Here is a 2,386-nt window from a genome sequence, read left to right as displayed (position 1 = left end):
ATCCAACCAAAACATGCATTACTAATAACTAATAAGACGAAAAATAGAGGGTAGCTTTTCATTTATTTTACATTGCGTGATAGCTTTTATGACTTTGTGTTTTTTTTGCTTCAATCTTTTGTGATAAGCTCGTTTGGTAAAAAAATATAATTTAACATAATTTTTATCAATATTTAGACGTTAATATTCTCAATTATCAATTTCGTATAAATATAAAATTTATAATCTCATAGTATTGATGGTTGAGATATGTTAGTATCTAAGTTTTAATTGCAAAAAGAGTGTACACGTCAATCAAATCTACTAAAGTAGTGTAGATTTCTTCATCCTATTACACATCACATGCATTAAATCAAAATAAATAATTGAAACATGAAATCCAAAAGGTTGTTCCATCATGGATATTAATTTCTCTTGAGCACCTCTCTATAACGTAGTATTGAATCAAGCCTCTGAAGCCTAAGCTGCTGCTTAAACCTGTTGATGAAATCATCAGCTTTCTTGTCCACTTCTTCTCCCAATAACTCATCTCCCTCCCACCTTCTCAATAATAAGTTCCTTATTCTTCTATCCTCATCCGAATTCACCCGACCCAACCCGTCCTTTGTAGCATTGGGTTGGTGTCCGGATCCGAATTCAGGTTCTTCCTCTTTAACATTCTTTGTTGACTCTGATTTGTAAAATTTCATTGACTTTAATCTTTCTAACAAAGATGGAGTCCGGGTCAGTTCATGTTGAGCTGAGTCATCCATTCTTTGGGAGGAGTTGACTTGGTCTAACACAGATTGATCCGGACTTTGTTGGACCAAATCGTGATTCTCCTGAACTGAATCATGTCCATCATCTTTATAGGAATAGAGGTTGAAGGACATGACGCGGTCCAGAAGAGAAGTAGAACGGACGAGTTGACCCAAAGAGTCAACTCGCTGCCGTTGATGATGGGTGGCGAAACGAGAAACGATGGCTATGGTACCGATGACAAGGTTGACGAAGACGAAGAGACAAGTGGGTGTGAGCCAGCTGGCAATGAAAGAAGAAGCTGTTTCAAATACCATGGCGCGTTTTGCTTAATCACTTCTGGGTTGATGAGATTCTTTCTTCTCTTTGGTATGCCCCTTTAGCTTCTTGAAGAGATATATGAATATATAGACAGATGAAACTGCAACTAAGAATGTGGTGGAGGTTTAATCGGAGGTTATATATAAAATTATGTTATAATATGTTGATGGCTTTGACGTTTCTTTTTTTCATTTGGCTGTTTCTTCGTTCTTACCAAACTACTTTGTTCAAGGGTTTGGGGTCCAAGAAAGTGTTTCACACAATCACACTTATTATTTTTTATTTAAAATTTTGCTATTGTGAAAATAGAATATTTATGAATGACCACAAAAAAATACTACGTTAATAATATCTCATTTTTATAATATATACTTAACAAAAAACACTAAATTTTAAGAGTAATAATATCTCATTTTTATAATTATTTTTGTAAAAAAATCATATTAAAATTCAATTTAAAATATTTTTTAAAAATACATATTTATTGTTGAACATTTTTACTGCGTTTTTAAATTATTTAAAGACATTTTTGTCGATAGTAAAATTTGCGTATTTTTATCGACGTTTGAATAATTTGATGACGTTTTTGGTAGTTAACAATATATATAATCCAAGATTTTTATTTAAGTTAAACAAGTTTTAAATTATTTTAATTAGTTAGTAAAATTCGATATGCTTTTATTTATTAATTAAACATGTGGCTTTTATGGTTGGTTTGGTTTAAAACAGACAAAAGTTCAAACTCGATTGAGAATATGATTAATGATTTACCAAAAAAGCTTTTGTATATAAAAAATATTGCCAACTAAGCGCGCCATTGCTTTTTAACTGTTATATATACAGTTTTTTGTCTTTCGGACAAAAGACTAGTAAATTAATCTTTATAATTAGAAATTATATATATATATATATATATATATTACATACTAAAATAAATAATTTTTTTAAAAAAACAATCAAACCTTTTTTACGATAATTTTTTTATGAACACGTATTTTTTAATTATAAATATGATTTTAGTTCAGTTATCGTATTATTTATGAAATTAATTACAATATTACTATAAAATTATTTTGTATTATAACAATAATATTTAGAAATAATAAAAAATAATTTAAATATTAAAAATTATTTTATTTAATATTTATTAAGTATTATTAAAATAATTATATAATTTTAAACATAATAAATATATAATTATATATATTATATTATATAAAATAATTTTAGATATTATTTTTTTTAACATTTTCGCCTTATAACAATAGTTGATTATGTATCTAGTGTTCATAGATGGCTAAAGAAATCTCCAATGTCACATTAATGG

General features: G+C 27.9%; 1 protein-coding gene across 1 annotated transcript; it reads right to left on the bottom strand.

Annotated features, from left to right (window-relative positions):
• Positions 1 to 235: 235 nt before the first annotated feature.
• On the bottom strand, positions 236 to 1,181 carry LOC107634409 (uncharacterized). The gene has a single exon (XM_016337919.3). The coding sequence runs from the start codon at positions 1,053 to 1,055 to the stop codon at positions 405 to 407; it is 651 nt and encodes a 216-aa protein (XP_016193405.1). The 5' UTR covers positions 1,056 to 1,181; the 3' UTR covers positions 236 to 404.
• Positions 1,182 to 2,386: the final 1,205 nt, after the last annotated feature.

Source organism: Arachis ipaensis, chromosome B3 (genome assembly GCF_059453495.1).
Source record: "Arachis ipaensis isolate K30076 ecotype BB chromosome B3, ASM5945349v1, whole genome shotgun sequence".
Taxonomy (NCBI): Eukaryota; Viridiplantae; Streptophyta; class Magnoliopsida; order Fabales; family Fabaceae; genus Arachis; species Arachis ipaensis.
Note: the sequence above shows the minus strand (reverse complement) of the source record. Positions and strands in the feature narration are given on the sequence as shown.

Coding starts and splice junctions, on each gene's coding strand:
- LOC107634409 (XM_016337919.3), bottom strand. CDS start 1,055: ATGGTATTTGAAACAGCTTCTTCTTTCATTGCCAGCTGGCTCACACCC.